Raw genomic sequence first — 20,100 nt, 5'->3', positions numbered from 1 at the left:
CATCTGTCGTTAGGGGACATTTAATGCAGAATAGTTTGCCCGGTCTTTAGGTACAATGTTCCCGAGGTCTTGTTGTTTATCTTTCCCGTAGCAGTCGTTGGGCATTGGCACGCGCCGTGCGTAAACCTCACAAGGGAAGGGCGCACCCCGATTACAGCCCGTCGGCACGGCCCTCGCTATCTGTGCCAGCTGTAGCCTGTTTGTGGCTGGTGACATGGCAGGATGTGTTTGTCATCCGTGATAGATTTGGCTCGGCGCTGTCTTTAGGGCCTTGGCCGTACACCGTATCTTGTTGCTGAATTCCCTGGAGCCACGTCTGCTCGGTTCTTCATTATAGGGGTAACAGGCTATTCATTGTACTAAAGTGAGCGGTGAGAAACCCGAGATGTTCTTGTAGAATACATACATCGAGTGGTGTGCCGACTTTCAACGGGTCTTAATGATTAACCGCTCGATATAGAGAGGGTCAACAGAGATCTTCTTGAAGGAGAAACCTGATAAAGGATTTTTTTTTAGAAGGAGGTTATTTCTTTATTAAAAATAATCAGATTTCCCCCTTTGCATTTTGAGAAGCAAATCTCGGTAAGGGTTTGACCTTGTAAGTATTCTTGTTGTTTAAGTTGAATATATCACACGTTTACTCTATATAAGTAGGGAGTAAATAAGTTGAGAGACTGGCGGATGAGTAGACATCCATACTGTCCTCTCTGAATCTCTGTTGAATTGCTTTTCGTTACGTGTGATATCTAGAACAAATATGGTATCCGGGTATCTGGATTTTTTTGTGTGGTTCATCTGCTCGGCATCCTTAGCAATCCTCGCGTCATCCTGGTTTAAACTCCGCATCACAAATCCCAACCGCCTCCTAGTGGACGGCTGATGGAGAATTGTTTACTTTGGTAGACTTCTGAGGGCTTTTGGAAGGACAGTTGGGCTACAGCTGGTGGGAATTTGCATTTCCGGTGTCCTTCTTTATGTCTTTCAAACTGGAACGGGCTCGGGAAGTACTGGCAGAGGACGTCGGTCAGAGACGCTTCTGTAAAAGGAGTACGAAGAACCCTCCGCACGATTTTTGTACATATTGCTTGTATCTGAGGGTAATGTCTGGGGTTTGTGTGGAGATTTGCCCTGGAGGTTCTGGCTGGGGCAGCTGGGCCTCTTGGGAAGTCTATTAGTCTGTGGGCAGGGCAGTTAAGTTTTATTACCCTCTTGGCTTTATTACAATAAAATTACCCACCAGCCTCTGACTCTACCCACTAATTACAAGAAAGCCCCCATAGCTGCCATATTAAAAATCATTTAGCTCCATCTTCCTAGGTATATGGGCTTTACATTGTTGTTGGGCAAAACTTTAAATTTGGAGCAGTCATCAGGAGCAGTCATCAGGAGCACTCCATTGGTTGCTATGGTAACGGTTTTACAATCCCTCCTGGATTGTGTCAGACATATATGGCGTTCATGTACTGTCGGATATTTTCATGGTTGCTGGCGAATTGCTTCTGAACGCTATCGGTCTCCAGAGCTTTGCAGGAAGTCGGGGCTCTTCCCCAGTTGCCTAGCAACTCCAGAGCAGGCCCCGGCCTATGTTTACGTTGCTGACTTTTGCCTTCCTATTTCGAATGGCCTTATTTTCCATTATTACACCGCTTGCGCGCTGCCAGTTTCTTCCTCTTCCAAACAAAGCCGCTCAGTCTGTAAGAGACCGGCGGCTGCTGATATTTTGGTCGAGTAAAAAGCAGAAGGGAGGGAGCGGCGAGCTGGAAAATGCTAGGAAGCAGGCTTTTCGGAGGAGATTCTAGTAACTCTTTCATGGCCACCGATTGCTTGCATTTAGATTATCCTGGTTTATGATCCCTGATTTGCTTGGTCGTAGCTTTATCTATGTCCATATAGATTCCCTCCAAGCTGCCATACAGGGAGATATATCTTTGGGAAACAATTACATATCAGCAATAATAGATCTATGTGATATTGTGTATATATAATATATTATAAATATGTGATTTATGGATTATTTACTCTGGAGGTATTAGTGAGTAGCCCATAGACTTTGACAGTACGTATGATGGAAAAAGGATCATCCGGGGGCTCCGTTTTCAGTGGCGTAGAAGTATCCAAAACATTTGACAATCTCTAGATACTTTCTGACGGTGTTTAAGACGCAATGTTACATATCATCCATAATGCAGGCGTGATATAACCGCTTATCCATCACTGAGTTCAGAGTCTATTGTGACGAGAAACATTTGTAACAATTTGACTAATAATAACAAGTCTGCAATTATTGTAACATAAAGATTTTCTTTCGCTGATGCTAATAAATTTCATCATTAACCCTTTCACGCATATGATAGCTGAGCAGCCCCATTACGTTTCTGCGGTATGCATGTGGGGGGGTTTCTAGGATGCATTTAACACTTTGTGCCCCCCTCAGCTATTTTCCATGCAGGCGATGCTCTCCCGCACTGCCTCCCCCACATTTTTATTTTGTTTCATTAGATTGTAGATTAGCGCACTCGCTCCCCATCCCGTGGGACATCAATGAGCCGCTTCTAAGCGAGACACCACTTGTTTGGCGGAGAAACTGGGATCGGCGAAGAAAGGGCTGTTTGCTTCACTGGGCTCTGAAACAATAACTATTGTTCCCTTTAAACTGTCGGTTACCTTACGATATTCTGAGTCTGAGTGTCTTATACTTCGTTCTCTAATCACTTTATGATAAACTCGGCTATTATCCCCATAATTCTTTCTATGAAAACAGGAAATGTAACTTGTGAAATAGTTCCATTATGCCAAATCCAGTTTTTCTGAAGACACCAGGACAGACATGGACGGGCCTTTGTCTATTATGGAGCTGTGGGTGCTGAGAACCGTCCGGACTGATTACTGTAGCAGCTGTAAATCCTGTAATTTCAGTGTATTGCATCATCCGAGCTCGGTCGGCCTGGAAAGCCCCCACGTGCTTGCTCCTGCGCGATGACATTGCTAACACAAACCAGGCCCCAGTCAGGAGACTCTATGCATTGCGGATCTTGGGTTTTGCTATTACTGGAGGCTGCATTGGCTCTCTATGTTCTTAGTAAATATTTGTCTCCCGGTATTGCTGACCGGTGCCATGCAGAGATCTGATATATTCTGTGTATTTGACGAATTGGGCCGTAGGAACGACTTCCAGCCTTCCATGTGCTAATAACCAAATGAAATGGATAATTTCAAGATCTTTTTAAATCGGCAAAATAGGAGCAAATCTCTTGACATTTCAGCCAGTAATTGTTACTGTACGGGACAGCTGGTGGCCATGTGGCTCCTTAGCTCTGTGGCTCCCCAGAACGTCCACCCTGCTCTTTAAATAGAGATTGTAACCACATTGTAACCATAACACGTTTCAAGAGGACTGACAGCTGAAATGCGTGTAAGCTGCAGTAACTGCCGTGGTTTGTCATCGCTCTCTGTGGCATGCGTACAATGATGTCTTAAATTAACTTTGAGTGAACCCAATAGCTCTGTTATATTTTAAAGTATGGCTGATCAGACAAGGGAGAGAAATACAAGCATAGCAAGAAAGCACATCGGATAAAGTTGGGGCCACTGGCCTGCATCATTAAAGTGAAGCTTCCACAAAAGCCTTTATTTATTACTATTACCGTATTATGCTTTAAAAAAAAGTTCTAATGTCCGCATTTTTAGACATTATTTGTCATATATAATATGTGTGCCCTAGCCCTGTGATTCTACTAGATACATGCTCTGTATCATACTGGCTCCTGGTAGAATGACTCAGTCTTAATCATCCAGAGGGACCAGCTGACTGTTAATCTAATGAAGTCCTTTCATATATATATAGAATTAATTACCACACAGAATTGGGCAATTGGCATGTTTGTGTAGGGAGAGTAACCCAAAACATTAGACAACTGACAATGGCTGCGTCCAGGTCTACAAATAAAGGTTTATTGGAACAATATGAAATAAAAGCTACTTTTCCTTAGTGCTAATCTACGTTACTGTATGGTTTCCGCCACCCTCCCCTCCAACACTGCTTCTTTATGCTGGGAGCTTATTGGGTTGGTTCCATTTTGCTTATTTTAAAAGAAACATAATGATAATTAGCTGTCGCATAAATATAAACTATGCATGGTCTGCCTTTTGTGTTACTGGTTATGTATAACAATGGTGATCTTTCTATATATAAGGATATATTTAATTTGAGGTATGGGAATAATGGGTACAGGTATTTTATCCGAAGCGTGATAATTTTCATTATGGAAGAGCGCAGATGCCGGGGATTCCCTGCCTAATGGGAACGTTAGATTTGATTGTGTCCCAGATCTCGGCAAAAACAACAGTAATGTGCTTGACTACAAGGATGAAATGCAAGCTGTCAAAACAATTTGCTGCAGGTCTCTTACAACATGTTTGAGAACCGTTCACAAGTGAAACTGACAGCAAATGAATGTGTGGATCGGACCCTCAGTCTCCATTTGACCTCCCACCCAAACGTAACGCTCTCCGACTATATGACTTTGAGCCAAGTGTCAAATTCTCTGTATATCGTGACACATCTTGCTCTTCTTGGCGAGGCAACGTTCCATAGTTTGGTTACAAAAAGACCGTCGGGTCCAACCTAACCCAGGTATCCCTAATTGCATTGTATATGGGAAGGTTTCATTGGCTTTTGTGATTCAAATAGTCATAATATTTTATTGTATCACAACCACCATCAGATATTGGGCTTTGGACCCCAGCTCATTATGTTTAACCCCCAAGGTGACCTCAACCTTTTTAAAAATGTCACCTATTGCTTCCTCTCCGGGCTCTTCGGTACTTTGCTGTCTTTTGATGTGACTTGAGTAATATAATGCGATCTGTATAGTAATGTATTCCTGTTTTAAAACAAGCACTTTCAGTCAAAACCAAAAAAAAAAAACTGCTGTTGTGCAGGATGAACAGATATTTGAAAAAGTTCTGATATCCCTTTTTTTTTCCAGGTGGCCAAAGATGTCTCCATTCGTCTCCACAATGAGTTGGAAGCAGTTGAGAAGAAAAGGGGGAAGCTGGAAGAAGAAAATGAAGACTTGCGCCAACGGCTGATCGAGACAGATTTGGCAAAACAAGTTCTGCAAAACGAGATGGAAAAGATGAAAGAGGTAACGGGCTACAAATACACTTTGGATGTTTACAAAGTGGGGCTCGATTGCTGGGCAAGCATTGTTCTTCCTAGGCTTATCTGATTAGTCTGGATTCACATCATAAGACAAGAACTGTCTAGGAACCAAGGTGGGTGTTCTCCAGCATTATCCATTTTTGTTCCTAGTCATTATACCAGGCCGTGACATCACGATATTAGGTGACCCATACCATACCGATTTTTCAGTTTTTTTTGTTAAATCTTTCTTTTGGGTGGATTAGTTGGTTTGAGGCTAGAAAAAAAATTCAAGCAATTACATCATTCCCAGCTGGAAGAGACCTTAAAAGGTTCTTATCGGGGGCCAAAAATTCATGTTTGTCCACAATTTGAAAGTAAACAAAGAACACATTCAGAAAATGCTCAGTGCTTGTAATGCGGCAGAAATCCAGGCTTTTTTGGGGAGGATTTGTGAAATATAAGACGCGTTGGAGTACAGCGAGTTGGCCTTTTGAGGAATTGCTGTAGGCTGAGCCAACTCAACTTACAGCGAGAGGAGAGTCCCTGGTGATGATCAACCGATATCCATACGTCGGTGCGAGAGTCCATGCGCAGGGGAATAGACCACAAGCCTCAGCGTGCCTCAGTTTACACCGTGTAATAGCTTCAAAAATCGGCGAGTAAGAACTTAATTGCTCTTCTTCTTTTTTCTCTGGGAAAAAAATCTCATTAAATACAGTATTATCCTTCGATCCGCAGTTAATTTACAGGGTGGGGTTAGGGATTACACTCGGTCCTTCCTGATGAAGGTTATTACTTAAAGTAGACCTGTCAAACAGAGCTAATAATGAAGTATAATATCAGTTGTGTGTTAGACGGTTCTATGATAAAAATGTTTATATATATATATATATATATATATATATATATATATATAATATACCCCAAAGGTCCCACCTAGGGTCACAACCTTTAGTGGGAGGGCAGTGGGTGTCGCGGAGAAAGAAGAAACTGACCCAGTGAAGCAAGGCTAGGCTTCATCTGGCGACTCAACTATATAATAAGATTTATGGCCTCTTATGCTATAACATCAGTTGCGCTATACGTCCAAGGGTTGTATTTATATTTGCACCCCGGCCATTCCTTTTCAACCTATAGACCGGAATTTTATTAAACTCCGACACTCGGTACAGACCAGGATCGCTGAGCTGCTGCCAAGCCAAGTGGGACTCGTCCACCCAATATGGCGGACCCTTGATTCCATCCTTAAAAAGCGGTGGACGTAAGGGGAGAAGGTGTTTTAGCTGTTTGCACCTCGATCCAGATGAGCCAGGAGTTCATATCGAGCCCATGCTGGGTTATTCTGTTTAAATAGTATTTAAAGCCTGTGGTTCTAGTTAAGAAACATCTCCTTTCTGCTTTACCGTTTTTTCTTATGCAAGTCCTCCAGACTCCTTGTATCACCCTCAGGACCGCAGCGCTTTTTTGTTCTATTTGTACCTTTTGTTCCGGACTCCCAGGTGATAAATAATCTCGTATTAAACGTATTATTTAGAGTATTGCTAATGAGACCAGGCACAGTATAGCATTTATACGTTTTATAAAATGTTCCTTTCTCTATAGTTGCCTCCAGCAGGAACGTAATTGGGCTGCAGCAATTTTCCGCACTCCTGCAAAGCTGCGATCTGCCTGCGCGACCGAGAACAATGGGCACTGTATTGCAGCAGCATTCCTGTTAATAGACCAACACCCTTTCCCTCTTTCCATGCTAGCTTGGTGTTTTTTGGGCTGAGGTGGGAAAGGCGGCCAGAGGCTCACGTTATGATACGAGTTGCCCATTGGAGAAGTTGGTGGCCTCCCAGGGTATAATTATGGAGCAGATGGTGGGAATGCATGAGTCTAGCACTGATCCAAAAAGGATTTTATGTTATATGTTATAAATAAATAAATAAATAAAAAGACATTCTGCACGACGAACAGGGACAACCTACATACGGCGCAGCTCTCCCAAATAGGAATACCATAAGAATGTTATCATGGTATTTAACTGTTTTATGTGTTGAGCTACTAAACAATGTTTCACATCATCGTTACATTTGTAACAGACTAATGACAAAAATTGTGATTGCATAATTGTTTTAATACTCTGTATTATGGGCGGTGTATCATGTAAAGACGATATACGGTTACACCGAGCAGTCTGAGTTTTGTCCTATTGCTTGGTGTTACTTAAAATTATCCCACTGATTGTTACAGCGCTACTGAGCCTGCAGGCGCTTTATAAAGAAATGTACGGATTAATATAGAAAAAGGAACATCTCCGATGAGGCGTGATATCAAGGTCCATAACTTCTTGCTCTGTTCGCCGTGCGAGCCGCCGTCTTCCGTCTCTAGGACGTTCGGCTAACCAGTTCTTCTCTTTCTTTGCAGAACTCTTTGAAGAAGCGAGGCCGCTCCTCGGGAAAGATGGATAAGAAGCCCCCTCTACAGGTATGACGATGTTTAAATCTGCCACCAGCAGACTTTAAGATAATCAGTATCTGTATTGTATGTATTGTAATCAATACACGTTTTAATCAACAAATGCAATCCCAGAATGCTTTTTCCTGAAACAAATTATCAGTCAATGGTCAGTGCTGGGAATGCTGACACTTCTTGAAATCATATTAAAAAGTGAAATAATTGAAAATGTTACCTCTAATAACACATCATGCAAAGGTGTGGTGCATCTACATACGGTTTGAGCCCCGGGATATGGGGGGCTGATGTATACACCGTGCTTTATAGGGCAAGCATTAAATACTGTATGCCTATGTATAACATTGTGTAATAAATGGTGTAACAAGCAGCCACGCGTCATACAACCGGTTATTACAAGGGTTTTTTAATGTACACTTAATGAGAACTCCATAAAGTTATGTATCAAGTACTAAAAAAGAATTAGGTGCCATCGGTAGCATTGGCTGGCCCATGGGTTGTTTGATGTTTGGAACTTATCAAATGCTGACTACGGCACCGTAAAGCATATACCGTCTATACGGCTCGATGTTTGTCCGTAGCACCGTGCTTCATTTTGGCTCTAGGGATACATTGTGCACAAATACCGTGTCGTGTGTAATAATTCCCCCTTAACACCCAGCGGGACAAAGCTCTGGGTTGTCTTAATTCTTGGAATGGGTCGTGTAACATAACTAACCGCGCTGAAAACTATCTCAAAATACACTTTATCACAGAAAATAAATGCCGCTTAATTCTGAGCAAGTCATATCCTCCAAAGGCTTTGGCTAAAATACATGAAATCAACCAATAAAAAAAAATATTACCAAATGATTCCAGAATCTACTGGTTCAATGGATGCTTTGATGGACCAAAGCCATACTTTTTATTTATTTATTTTTTTTTTTTATGCTTTTTATTTTTGTTGCAGGCAGGAGGTATAAAGGTAGTAACAAGCACATGTACACAAAGACTAATAAAGGTTACAAGCCATACTTGCTCCTCTTTTCCATTGGAGTCTAACCATTCCTTTACATCCCAATTAGATTTAAAGCACCCAACCGCTCTGAATGTATTTTATTTTCACTTTCTATAGATTTGGGTGCATGTAAATGTAAGACACCGTTAGATTTTGCTTACTGTGTTTCTTTTGTTGAGCCGAGAGAAATCATGTTTCTAAATTCCTGAATATGTTCGTTTATCGAGAATCGTTAGCATTCAATCTTCTGCTTCACAATCTGCATTTCAATGGGGCTTTGATTAATGCCTTCGTTAAGAAACATGAAAAGGGGGTTTTAGAATGTTCCTTGATTACAGTGCAAAGGCATCTGGGGGAGAATGAATTTGCATGGATCCGGGGGAAAGAAGGACAAATGCCTTTCTGTCTGCTATAATGTTACGGGACGTATAGTATGTAAAGCCGTGTAACCCAGATACGTTTCAATCCCGAGGCACATGCCGGGGTTAAATCGTTAGTACAAGCGACTACCACATCGTTTCGGAGAGACGCCATTTGTTATATGTTTTAGTGCTTACAAAGTAGCTCTGTTTTCTCTTCTCGTTCGTATTTACCAGGATTATAATCACCCGCATTAGATTTTTTTTTTTTTTGTCATTTTATTTTCTTAATTTTATGTTAATCAGAGAAATAGCCGCCCACCGCTTGCTTTGTAGTAGATACTTAATTGCAAACTTGTTTTAATGTAAAATAAAAAAAACTATATTTAGAAAATATTATGATAAAAGTCCATAAAAATGAAATAATAGTTCATGGTACAAAACTACTTTCATTTAGTAAAAAAGATGTATTTTTTCCATTCAAAATTTGGGTTGGTTTCCAAATTTTCAGTGGGTCTTCTCTGCTCCCCTGCATACTCTGTATACTGTTATCAAAACACGATTGCTTGGTTTCCCTCTTGATCACGAAGCCTTTTTATACACACACCAAGGTTTCGTTGGTAATATGTGTAAGAAGCACTGGCCAGGCGTTATTTCGTAACATCACATTTAATATTTACTGCAGAAAACGCCAATTGAATGAAAATGTATCTAACGAAATGTTTTCTGTGGTTGCAGGAGGACAGTGCTGATATTAAATGCCAGCTGTACTTTGCTAAAGAAGAGTCGGCTTTAATGTGTAAAAAGCTTACAAAGTTGGCGAAAGACAATGACAGCATGAAAGAGGAGTTGACTAAATATAGGTCCATGTTCGGAGAACTTGACAGCTCTTTGTCCATTGAAGCGTTGGCCAATTCCCCACACTCCAGGGAGGCAGAGCTGAAAGTCCACCTTAAGCTGGTGGAAGAGGAAGCCAACCTCTTAAGCCGGAGGATTGTGGAGCTAGAGATCGAGAACAGAGGTTTAAGAGCGGAGATGGATGAGATGAAAGTACATGGTGACCGTGAGCTTCTTGGTCCAGATGGCAGACTGGCATTTTTACCTGGGGAGTCCGGAGATAATTTTGTTGAACTTAGGAGGCATTTGCAGTTCGTAGAAGAAGAAGCAGAACTTCTCAGGAGATCGTTGATGGAGATGGAGGACCAAAACAAGCTCCTAATGAATGAGCTGAACAAGTATAAGTCGGACCATGACCTAGACATAACCCTGTCTGAGGATAGCTGCTCTGTCATCAGCGAGCCTTCTCAGGAAGAACTTACCACTGCCAAGATGCAGATCAGCGAGCTTAGCGGCAAGGTGAAGAAACTCCAGTATGAGAACCGAGTACTCCTTTCAAACCTTCAGCGCTACGATCTGGCCTCTTGTCAGACCAAAAAACCTTTAATGGAAACGGACGCGGAAGCTGGCGACTCAGCGCAGTGTGTCCCTACGCCTCTTTGGCGGGAAGGGCCCATAGGTGTAGAAACAGACTGCTCTGAATCCAAGGAGCGGTCAGGTAACTTCAAATCTCCGGATTCTGGTCACAGCTCTCCGTCCAGGTCACTAACGATTAAAGAACTTGAGTCGCTTCATGGCATTCGGACACAGGCTGAGTTGATAAGCAAGGCCATCGAGGTCTTAACATCTGATTCGAATGGGTTCCCCTCGCGTATCAAACTCTGTACAGAAAAAGACTGTGGAGACCTTCTTTTGAGAGAGGCCATAGATAACAGCGCGGTAACGAATGACTCCAAGCTGTGCGGCGCCATTTTTACTAGTCTTGTGGGATTACAACAAGAGCTGAATTGCTTTTCGAAGAAAGTAGACACCCTAGGAGACTGTTGTAAAGAACAGACGGATACTTTATCGGTGGCGTCAGACTCCACTTCTTTGGACGCAAACGATTCATCTAAAAGAGATCACGGCTCAAGCTTGCAGGTGAGTGTCATGGACGTTGCCACACAGAATCCCTATCTCTCCCACAACAATAATTTCTTTATTTGCATTGTCTTACCCTTTAAAAAAAAAAACAACAACCTTAACCTACTTTTACCCCCTTTTCAGCTAATAATACTAATAAGTAACCTGCTGCATGGTAATCACAGAAAAGATAGGACTCTGTGCTCAGAGGGTGCTTATTTTTGCTCTTTATCTTTAGAACAACGCATTCTAACCAACGGTGGAAGAGAAATATGCCCTCTTCAGGTTGTTGCCCTCAAGAGGATATTTGTTTTTAGCCCCAGTCATTGATTACTGAACAGACTATAAAGGGTTAGTCCCTGAAGTGAATGATCTGATGGTTTGGTAGGTGTGGACTGTGTGCCAATAGCCTTCTAGAAATGAGTTGTGTTGAAACAATCATGGTGCTGTACGGCTGCGTTGGACCTGTTATTGGGTCAGTGGTGGCATCTGAGGTCAAGTCCACCATCCAAAATGTCAAGTCCCGTGTCAACTTAGAGCCCTCATGGTCCATAATATTAATAACTCAACATGTGGGTCAGTGGGGAGCCAAGGTAGGGATGTGGGGGTTCTTCCCCAGCCTGGGTCTGTGGGGGCTCCAGGGCCCTGCCAGAGGTGGGCCCCGCAGCTGAAACCCCTTGATGGCCGCCTTGTCTGGAGTAGACCTCATCAGGGAACTATAGTTGTAAAGAGTAATGCATTAGAGGCTGAATGTTTGTTTCCATGGTGACTGCCCCAAATCTGCTGTTTAAATATGGCCCATTGTGTCACTTTGTCGTTTAATATTCAGGTAGACAGCAGGCGCACGGACTCTCGTATATCAATTCGATTATGTGTCAGACGTTTCTTTTAGAGTTGAGATCGGCATCACTTAGTATTCTGATGTACGCATAGACCCGGCAAGAAACACGCCGATAAAACAAGGTTAATGTGTTAATGCACTCTATACAGGGACAGGCTGCCCATCTGCCGCGCTATTATTAAGGGGAGGAAACGGTCAGCGTGTGGTCTGGCTGCCAATAAGTTACAACTGTCAAAGCGGATCAGATCAAACCGTATAACACACGCATAATCGGAAAGGATGGGAAACGGCTAAATCTCTTCATCTGGGGGTCCGTGATACAACATGTGATGCATTCAACCGGAATATCTAGAGACCCTGTTCCATTTAAATACGCAGGAGCCTTCCGGAACAAGCAGTATCTGTGTCCAACATACATGATGAAGGCCCAACCCAAATGAGCTACTGTTGCAAAAAGCGCTGGGCTGACCCTGTATAATGTATAGTTAACTATAGTTAAAATCCATGTTCTGGGGTAATAGCGTCTCAGCCCATTCACCCGGCCCGTTCTGCCCCCAGGCTGTTCACGGCAGTCGGAACTAATCACACCGCCTGCCTGACACAGAGGAGCTACGGCCTTTTTGTTCTTCATGGTTGGGAAGATCAGACGGATAATCGAAAGATTTGTTCTAATTGGTTCATCTGCCTCACACGGCTTATTTAATCCCATTGGTTTTATTTATGTGTAGTTGACATGTTTGTTTAGGGGAAAAGTGATGATGGAAAATCAGCGCCTTGGGTATTCATTAAACGTTCGCTTTGTTCCACCGGTGTGAAACGTCTCCGGTGAACGCGGCTGCGGAATAAGTCTCCGTTGACATCGGCTCGGTAGAGCTTTAAGCGGCTCTGGATAATAGCGGCTTTACCTGAGAGCGCACGGCTGAGCAAAACCCCAGCCACCTACCCAGCTCCTTCGCTTAAACTTCCTAATTGTGTTTACCGCTCACGTGAACGCTTTAGCTTTCTCCTAATCGGGGTTGAGACCGCTGACCGTCGGGAGGATGGCTGCATGGTTTTCTTTTTGCGGATGCATTTGGAGACCCGTACTACGTGCTTTGAGTTGAGTCATGATGGGTGACGCCGTATACCTCTCTGCTGTCACTGATTAAGTTAGAGGATGCTTAGACATAGACATAGACGCAAGCGTTTATGGCGGCTGTAGTGCAGGAACGTGAGTGGTTATTGTAGGAGTTTTCCAAACCAAGCCATGAAAGGAGGACAGGAGGAGTGGCGCACGTACGGACCTCGGGATTAGTGGTGGTGCCTAGAACATAGATTTAAGGAATGTGTTGCCCTACTGCCCATTGGAAATGAAATGGTTAATGGCATTTGGATACGGTGTTACTTGTGAGGGCCCCGCGTGTTAAATGACTGGGAGTTTGAGTTGAATGTTTAGACTTTGCCCAGGTTCATCCTCTTGTTACGAAACGGTTATTCAGCAGTGAATAAGAAAAAATGGTAGCCGTCGAAAGTAAAACTGAGGTTCTGGTGACGTTCTGAGCTTTTCAACGTAATAAAAATAATATAATCCACTGTAACATCTGTAGAATAAAATGATCTTCAACACTCCTGCCATTTTATTTACAGACGCATATATATTATGTATATCATAAACCATAGCTTGGTAGATATGGCCACCATGATGCCGTGCTGCATCCTCGTTCCTCTCCCTTACGGTTAAGTTGCTGGTTGTTGGACTATATCCTTGGCGTGATGTGCAGAGCTCCTCTTAGGAATTCAAATGGTTAATTCCGTGTTCCACATCTGAGGTTTATAACTAAAGCCTCGCTGCTCCTCCTTCCCCTCTCCAAACCCCGGTCTCTGAACAATAGCGTCTTTGTGGTGCAATGTGCTAAATGCAGAGCACTCAACAGGGACGTTCTGCTGGTTGCTATAGCGATTGCCCCAGAACGGCACTTTAAATGCAAAGTCGGCGGTTGTGTTTCATGGGAAATGGTCCACGCTAGCTGAACTGTCAAAGCCATCACTGTAACGGTATACAAAACGATGATCCGTTTAATCTTCTATGAACTTGCGTTTTGATTGGATACAGAGTGATATTGGGGAGCCGTGTCTTTGAATCCAGTCTCCAGACCTTTGCCAGGATCCTTTATTCACTAAGCCTGTCCTGTCGTTCTACCCCCGTCTGCCTGGTGGTATTTACGTATAATCCTAACTAGGCATATTGAGTCCTTCTCTTGCCATATTGAACTGTTTGGAAGCATTCGGGAGCTTAATCTTAATACAGATCCGGCGGCAGATGTCTCTTCTGTAAACACAGCCTTATCGTCGGGGTTAAAGCAATCTGTGCCTCGCGAGTCTCTTCCACTTGTAGAGTCTGGCGCGTTTTACCCGATCCCGGGAGACTGTTGGTATTGAGAATGTGGGATGATCTCTTAGTTGGGTCTTTGGAAGGTCTGCTCCCTTATCGGTTACATTTGTGGAACACGACGACTAGAACTAAGAGTCCGATCGACACGAATGAAGACTGGTTCCAGCAGTAAGTTGTTAGGAACCGGTATATAGAAAGATTCTGGGCTGTTGGGGCTGTAGCCAGCCGTACTGTTTGGGCCACCACATGGGCTGATCCCTTCAGAACTAATATTATTGATACGGATATGGACACGAATATCAAGAGCGTACTCAACGAGTGTGTTTGACCTACACAATCACATGGTGCGCAGACAGGGGAAGCGGGGCATATGTCCCGCCCCAGGGGCATTTTGTCAAAGGAACATGGATTATTTTAACATGTGTGACGACAATCAGGGGCACTTGCTCGGAGGGAAGTTGAGGACATTAGGCAGACTAATCGAAAGAATGAAGAGAGAACAATGAATAATGGAGAGGGCTGCTTCAAAGAAAGGCGGAGGTGAAAGTGGGAGAACAGAACGATTTGATCACTTTGATCTTTAATGTTCTCAGTTTCCATTTTGTAGCACGAAGGTCTTAGTCAATAACTTTTCATCTGTTATTGTGATAGAGACTATAGATTTAAAGACACCTTCACTTTTTTCCTCACCTTGCTCCCCTTCTAACTGCCCTTCCCACACACACAATATAAAATATGCAATATGTGTGTGTAAAAACCCACCTTCTGTGTATACGATGATGAATGCCGAGGGTATCTTTGCCGTGTTAAGTTACTGATTGTTGTCGATTGGTTCAGCCGGTCTTTGTAATGGTGAGCAGTAGGAGATCTTCAGGACAGGAGATCTCTGCCATTCTAAGCAACCGATCTCCTCTCCCAGAAAATGACATTTAAGCTAAAAATCATAAACTATGACTTAATCTAATTGACTATTGTTTTAATCTATGACAACAGCAGTCGGCTATTAAGTGCATCTCCCATTCCCAGGCGTTATTTATCTGCTCCCCAATGGAGGGCCAGCTTGTCTACTCAAAGTTTAGATACCAGCTCTAATATTAGGTTGTCAGAACAAATGAAAATTCTATCCCACTTCAGTTCTTAGAGGCTCTACACACATAAACCTTAATGTATAGATACATTTAGGGTTCCTATTACTGGAGAGAATCCATATGTATGAGGAACAATTCTGGGTCAAAGTTCTAAATAGCAGAAGAAACCAATGGGATTTTCTGCTGATTCTCCCACACTTCGTCCCAAAATTCCTCATCAATATGGCCGAATGAGGTCATTAAATGGCACGCTCTTCATACCCAGAGTTCTATTTTCCTGCATGATGCTAGGTTTTTAGAGCTAATTGCCCCCCTTTACCCTCCTGCTCCCTCACACCCCCGTTCACTGCATGGGCACCATAACCGGTGTTTGCACATCTTCTTCCCTTCTCTTTTTCTTCCTGTCTTTTTTCCCTAACAAACCCCCAGCCCGCGTGTCTACTCATTACGTGTTTTGTTTTCCTCTCCACCTTGTCCTACTCCTCCGTCTCCAAACTCTTCTTTCTTTTCCTCCTTTTTTTCATTCTGTAATTTTTTGTTTAATTTTTCTTTTGTCTTTTTTTTTTTTTAATTGTTTGAGATCCATGTATTTATTTTTTGTTATTTTTTATTTATTTGATTCTTCCCTTTTACTCCCTTCCCTGGCCTTTCTTGTTCTGTTCTTCATTAACTTGCCCACGCATGCAGCAGCCTGAGTGTAGGAACGGTCGAGAGAAGGACGAGTCTTATTGGAGGAAGGATGATGGTGACCATGGCTTTGACCAAACCAAAGGTTACAAGACTTACCAGTCTGAAGATAACGAGTCTTACGCAGCAGAGGTAGGTGTTTCAACGTATTTTGTTTTGTGATATACAAAGAATGCAGTTTAGAATGCGGTGGGATGACTTCTACTGGGACCATATTGGCCGGTCTTCTACTGGGACTATATTGGCCGGTCTTCCATTGGCAGAGTGGATGGACAACGACCACCAGTAACTCAAGTGTAAAGGATTATGTTAGTACCTTACCACCTAGCAAATATTTGGGGGTAAACTCCCCAAGCCTCTTGAGATGGAGAGCTACATAGATATGCCATTTGCTTGGCGGTATTAGGTCGACTTAGCAGACCGAACATCTGAGCTTAATGATAAAAGCCAGACTGAACATCAATACGTAGAATCGGGTATCATTTTAGTCAATGGTGTTTGGCTGCTTAGCAACATTTTCCATGGTTGCCTGGCAACTCTGTTTCCATTCTACTTTCTACCGACTGTGTGGACCAATCTGCATGGCAACACTTTTTAACTCACTGGCTGCCAGAAGCTTGCAACACGTTACAATCCAATGGAGTCCCAGAATGGATGCAATATGCACTCCGCACGACCTTGTAAAGTAGAAGGTCACGGGTGGCTTTGCGTTTCTTTTAGGATTGAGAGGTCGTGTATATTTCCTGAAACCCACATTCTATGTTATATTTCTGTGTGGAGTGCCAGCAGATACTGCAGCACTATTGCAACAGTGGGTTTGTTAACAATAACATTACAATTGACAATAGACTGACAATAACAGTCGTTACCAGTTAAGACATACCGGTAGCGAACAACAAGAGGGGCCCCTCTCTTCCGAGCTAACAATCTATAATGATATTCTCTGTTGTTTACGAGGTTCGGTTTAATGTTTTATGCATGAAAATCATGCTTTTATCGCATATGTTGGGAGGAGTTTGATTTTTTTATTACCCGTTGTAGACGGCAGATTGGACGCCCTGTATTGTACAATGTTCTAAACCCCCGTGTCATGCGGTGGAGAGATTTGCATAGCGTATGGGAGATTAAATCTCATATTGTATGATTTAAGGCATGATATATTTTTTTCCAGCGTGTACAGTGTTTATTATACATATAAATATGATATATCGTGTATCGTATGGCAATGCATATCATAAAGCCATGTAAATATCCTACCCTGCATTGTACTGTATCTGCATCGTTACCCATTGTTTAAATGCGATCTATCGGTCTTGGAGGGATGACTCCGATTTCCATGCCACAAACCAAAATTTAGTGGATTTGACAAATGCTCACGGTTACGTTGGATTTCAGTCTACTCTACCTGAATAGGTGTCTATCTAGCAACGTTCATCCTGTAAACATGCAAAGGTCGCTCATAGTTTCATTGGAGCTGCAAAACCGGTGTTAAGATGTTTTTTTTCCTTCCATGCAGATCAAGGATTTGCAACTTGTGCTTTCCGATGCCAACGAGACGATGCAAGGGCTGCAGGAGCAGCTATCGCAGGAAAGACAGCTCCGCAAAGAAGACGAGGAGGCCGTAAAGCGCAGGATTGCCCAGGTCAGCACTCGTCTGATATCCCAAACACGGTTCATATCTTCAAAGTGACCGGTTTAGTACATGAAGTTTCAGTAGAGCTTTCCCGTAAATCAGAGGTGACGGTAGAGTTGAGTTTTAGGAGATAGAAAAGTCAAACAATTAAAAAGAACATTACAAGAACATTACATTTCAAATATCAAAACCAGAAATCATTATAGGGTTAGGGAAGGGAAAGGGGCAGAAGATGAGGGTTTGTGGTGTAGGGAAGTACTTACTTAAGGAGATAATGGGGGAATGTGGTCGTAACGTCCATGGTTGGAGTGAATCATCCTATTTTTTGGGGGGAATGGAGAGCTGGTATTATTGTTACCTTTTCTTTTCAGCTGAAAGAAGATCACCAGAAGCAGCTCCTGAGACGTGACTTTCAGCTCCAGAGCCTGGCCCTTCAGAAAAGGCTCGAGCAGAAGTTCTGGAGCCAAGAGAAGAATGTACTGATACAGGAGACCCAACAGTTCAAGCAAAGCCTCCTGCTGCTCTTTATGAAGCTCAAGTGGTTCTTGCAGCGTTGGAGACAAGGCAGAGTCCTACAGAATGAGGGAGAGGACTTTCTGGAGGTACGCGTCATGCAGAGAACGCTAATTCCCTTTTTGTACAGCTGAATTATCTTAATATAACCCATACTATTTACACAAACCTCGATTAACAATGTTGTTGAGTTGACTGGTTGTGTCTCTGATGGCAGTGTGATGTATGGAGCGTGTGTTGCGGGGTTCTGGTGGCAGTGTGATGTATGGAGCGTGTGTTGCGGGGTTCTGAGGGCAGTTTGTTGTATGGAGCATGTGTTGGGGGGTTCTGGTGGCAGTTAGTTGTATGGAGCGTGTGTTGTGGGGTTCTGGGGGCAGTTAGTTGTATGGAGCGTGTGTTGGGGGGTTCTGGGGGCAGTTAGTTGTATGGAGCGTGTGTTGCCGGGTTCTGGGGGCAGTTAGTTGTATGGTGCGTGTGTTGCGGGGTTCTGATGGCAGTTAGCTGTATGGAGCGTGTTGCGGGGTTCTGATGGCAGCGTGTTGTGTGCATTAATTGTCTGATCGCTCGTGTATGTAAGAAGCCGTTAGGATCGTGAGATTAGTTGTACGCGTGACCTGTGAATGATGTTAAGCAGGAGAATAACGACATCTTATTAAACACCGGGAATTATTCTGCTAATAAATCTTGGCGCGCTTTGTACGCGACTTGCTGGATACCGCGTGGCCGTATAGCTTTCTTTATATCTGTTATGTGGTTCAGCGCATGCTATCCGTCATGGACGCTGTCAGCGGGGCAGCTGATCCGATGTATTTGGCCGGGGCGTTTCTCGCACGTGGTGCGGAGTTAATGGGTTTGGATAGCAGGTCGGCCCCGAAGGCATTCTCTTTGTGACAGCAGCTGTTCTGGATCATTCTCGGCATGTGACTCTCTCTCTCTCTTGCCCTCTCTCTCTCTCTTGCTCTCTCTCTCTCTCTCGCTCTCTCTCTCTCGCCCTCTCGCTCGCTGTATGCCCAGCACTGCCAGGAATTTATTAAACTAATGTGTGTTATAAGGACGATGCGCGGGACCGGCCTGATTATTCTGTACATGAAGCCGTAAGCCAAGTGATCTAATAATGCTGGTATTCTATGGGTTAAAGGGTCATTCCCCCTGAGGGGAACATGGAGCTTAGCAAAGTTCCTTCAATGTTTAACCCCGTGAATTTTGTAGCGTGGCACCGAGGGACCACGTATCCAATATGTTGTATTTTATGGAATTTTTGTTTAAAAACTATATTTTCCTTAATTTTCCGTTCCGTTCATCAGGTCAGCAGCATGAAAGAGCTGTACATGCTGATCGAGGAGGAAGAGTTAAATCCCCCGGCCACGGACTACAAGACACCGGACGGAGGGAACTGGCCGCAGAACATGGTCAGTAAAACATGAATGTAGTCTTCTAGTAGGGTGGTCTTCTAGTAGGGTATATAATATATACACACGGACTGTCCATGCTGGCCTTAAAGTTCCAGGGCCACATATAAGTAATATAATATATAAGTAAGAGATTACATACTGAGACATCTGAGGTCTCTTCACTAGGGGTGAGGGACAATTACCGCTGTTCACCGTAATACAGATCAACCCTGGTGGCATAAACGACGTCAGAAAGGTTGTTTTGGTAAATTCTTTTTTTTTTTCCAGCCCGTTGAGTCCATGAAGACGCTCGCCGATGTTAAGGGAATCCTGAGGGAGCTTTGCAACGAGCTACAGGATGAGCGACGTGGGATGAACGAGCTTCAGCAGCAGTTTGCCAAGGCGAAGGCCGCTTGGGAGATGGAGAGGACCGACCTCAAGGTCAGCCGACGGCCAGAGTCACAGCTGGCCCTTCCTTGTGTAATGCTTTGTGATGAGCGCAGCGAAACGGGCAACTTGCTAATTATACAGGTGTCTGAGGGCCAAACGTATCCAAAATGCTTTAAAATAATAATTATTTACAAACCGCCAGGCTTAGTCGTGAATGCAAATAAACCTCTAGAAGCCGATGGGTAGATGGGACAAAATAAGGGATATT

The 20,100-nt window shown here is 43.4% G+C and overlaps 1 protein-coding gene across 1 annotated transcript in view; it reads left to right on the top strand.

Moving 5' to 3' along the window:
* SOGA1 (suppressor of glucose, autophagy associated 1) overlaps nt 1-20,100 on the top strand; it is a 35,455-nt gene that overhangs the window by 7,203 nt on the left and 8,152 nt on the right. Inside the window, exons 3-10 of the mRNA XM_053453320.1 lie at nt 4,989-5,147; nt 7,556-7,615; nt 9,698-10,936; nt 15,906-16,037; nt 17,422-17,547; nt 17,910-18,140; nt 19,356-19,460; nt 19,731-19,883. Of these exons, the coding sequence (XP_053309295.1) occupies nt 4,989-5,147; nt 7,556-7,615; nt 9,698-10,936; nt 15,906-16,037; nt 17,422-17,547; nt 17,910-18,140; nt 19,356-19,460; nt 19,731-19,883 (2,205 nt within the window). The remainder of the gene's footprint in view (nt 1-4,988; nt 5,148-7,555; nt 7,616-9,697; nt 10,937-15,905; nt 16,038-17,421; nt 17,548-17,909; nt 18,141-19,355; nt 19,461-19,730; nt 19,884-20,100) is intronic.

The sequence above is a fragment of the Spea bombifrons genome, chromosome 13 (genome assembly GCF_027358695.1).
Source record: "Spea bombifrons isolate aSpeBom1 chromosome 13, aSpeBom1.2.pri, whole genome shotgun sequence".
NCBI classification, from domain to species: domain Eukaryota; kingdom Metazoa; phylum Chordata; class Amphibia; order Anura; family Pelobatidae; genus Spea; species Spea bombifrons.
Note: the sequence above shows the minus strand (reverse complement) of the source record. Positions and strands in the feature narration are given on the sequence as shown.